Source organism: Pyxicephalus adspersus, chromosome 7 (assembly GCF_032062135.1).
Source record: "Pyxicephalus adspersus chromosome 7, UCB_Pads_2.0, whole genome shotgun sequence".
NCBI classification, from domain to species: domain Eukaryota; kingdom Metazoa; phylum Chordata; class Amphibia; order Anura; family Pyxicephalidae; genus Pyxicephalus; species Pyxicephalus adspersus.
Window position 1 is genome coordinate 48,570,946 of NC_092864.1, and position 2,605 is coordinate 48,573,550.

At 36.2% G+C, this 2,605-nt stretch overlaps 1 protein-coding gene across 1 annotated transcript in view; it reads right to left on the reverse strand.

The window, feature by feature from the left end:
- CIRSR (corepressor of RBPJ and splicing regulator) overlaps nucleotides 1-2,068 on the reverse strand; it is an 18,014-nt gene extending 15,946 nt beyond the window's left edge. The window contains exons 1-2 of the mRNA XM_072418359.1: nucleotides 1,946-2,068; nucleotides 828-945 (exon numbers count right to left, since the gene is read on the reverse strand). Coding sequence (XP_072274460.1) covers nucleotides 828-945; nucleotides 1,946-2,053 — 226 coding nt within the window. The 5' untranslated portion in view covers nucleotides 2,054-2,068. The remainder of the gene's footprint in view (nucleotides 1-827; nucleotides 946-1,945) is intronic.
- Nucleotides 2,069-2,605: the final 537 nt, after the last annotated feature.

A 2,605-nucleotide genomic window follows, 5' to 3' on the forward strand; every position in this document is an offset into this window, starting at 1 on the left:
ACCATACGTTAACTTATTCACTGTAGAACATACACTAAACCTAGGAGCTTAGGAGGTAAAAGCAAATTGCTACAAATAGCTTTTATTTCACTCCATATATTTCTATGAAGAATTCACATAACGACCAGGCCACTGAAAAATATCATCATAGAAACATAACAATCATAATATTAACATTATTAGCTTGTCTGAAAAGCAAAGTTCTGTCTTTAACAGACAAGTTACCAGGAAAAACCCAACATTGCCCTACCTCTTTTTTAACAGAAAAATTGAATTAGAAGATGAATTAGAAATGGAGTTGCTCTTGAAAAGGAAACTAAATTATCAAAGACTAATGTCCCTCAGCTTTAAAGGGCACCTATGGATATATTGGAAGGGCTTTATTTAATTACAGGTGTGCGGTTAAAAGAACCTGCATGGAAGGAAGAAGAATGGCACTTTTGACTTAACTATAAAAGTGCAGGCATAGGACTTTCATCTTGATTTTTTATTATACTACTTTTTTGTTGACTGCCTTCAAAACAGATATAAAGAATGTAATGTCCAATAATTTATACTTAACTAACCACAAGGCAGTGACTCCTGAAAAGGACAGCCCTAGAACTAGCACACAAAAAACCTGACAGGCTGATTAAAGCAGTTTATTAGAAATCACACTTTTCCCATCAGGCCCTGAATTTGTACATCTAATCCTGTACTTTGTTTACATTGCCCTTACAAAAAAAATTTTTTAGGTAACATTCAAAAGACTATGAAGTTAAAAAAAATGCAATCTGGTTGATGTCTAAACACTGGATAAATGCAACCATGCAATGTTTCATCCATACCTGACCCATCAGCAGTGACTGAGCTTGCATTGATCCCAGACAGACCGAACAATGGACATTCTCTGTCTGTGTTTACATGACCCCACTTGTGGCATTTGATACACCTGACATTGCGAACCTGCAGACATTTAAATTAAAAGGCGTTAAAGCATGATGAAAAACAAAACAGGAATATCTATTTTTCTAATTTGCAGTGCGTCAAAATCCCTGCTTAACCTGATTTGCACTGTGGTTTCCTGCAGTTATGCATCAATGCTGCAGTAATTAGTCATGGCCTGTGCTTCGTAACCTTACCTCAAGGTAACGTTACCAAAGTGTGGTCTGGTGATGCCAAAAAATAATTTTTGCACTTTGTAAAGTGTTCGTGTATTGGACTCACCAGATACAAGTATTTTTGGGACGGATTGCAAAATCAACATCCTATTATTTTTGGGTAGTAAAAGATGTATTTAAGATGAAGCCTACCTAATTATTGTCATAAAAAATACTAACTAGTTACAAGTATTGTGGGTATACAATTGAATTCCCTAGTTTTTCTGTACTGTAGTACCACTCGCCACTTTTTAGCAACCGCTGTTTTTTAGGTGGTTACCGAAAAGTTCGGTCACAATACAGGGGCTGCCATCAACCTATAATTTCTTCCTACCCAAATTTCTTGTAGAGCTTAATAAAGCTCTACATAAAGCTCTATGCTTAATAAAGCTCTTCATATTTGTTGTAGAGCTTAATAAAGCTCTACAACAAATATGGTGAATCAGAAAACAGATTCAGCAACCCATTTATAAAGCAGTTGTATGCCAACCATGGGTACATGGCTGCTTTTAATAAATGTACTTTGTGACTATAGAGCAAGGGAAGCCACATTCATTGAAACGCATATTCAAGAAGAAATAGAGCCAGAAGGAGGAAACCTGTTATGGTAATGTAACAACGCACACTTATCTAGGAGTGTCCTCTTCAATTGTATGAAGAATATGAAGGAATGCCCACTGGGAAGTGCTCCCAGTCACCAGAAAAGAATAATTGCAGCAACAGACAAGATTACCATCCTGTCATAGAGGTGGCTGCACAGAGCGATATCCAAAGCTGACAAAAACAGGCACAATGATGACTCTTACCTGTATGCCAAAGGGCTGGTCTCTGATATTCATGTCGTCTTTAGCATACCTGGAATATAAAACAATACTCAACTGTAGGGGATAGTAAATGACAACAATAACCCACATAGTAAATGGTACTCAACGCCAGCAAACCTCTAAAAAGCCTAACTAATCCATACTTGCTCCTTCCACTAACTCAAACTTCACTACCACTTGGTTTCTCATAAAGATAAATCTCACAAAGTCGTAGTGATGTATGGTTGGTATGAGGTACCGCAGCATACAATGGGGGAGAGGACACACTCAAAAGTGCAAGCATCTGTCTCTCGTTTTAATTTGTTTTGTATCAGGGTTTTTTTTCTTCTTTATGTACTAAGCATAAGCATTGAATGTGTGAAATGACGCCTAATCTGCATACTTCTAACCCAGTAACAGAGACTGGGAGAAATAAGAAAGGGAAAGTTTGAGAGAAAATGGGTCAGAAATGGAAGACTGATTAATTTAATCTATTACAGGTTTTTAAAACCTAAAAGAAGGTAATATCAGGTAAAACATTACAAAAGAGGATTAAGATATAATTATTTGTAAAAGTATTTATGATGTATTTATTATTTCTATGTATTTAGAGCAGCTTCTATAGCTCTTCTCCCTGTCAAAAATTCTTACTTATTTAACAGA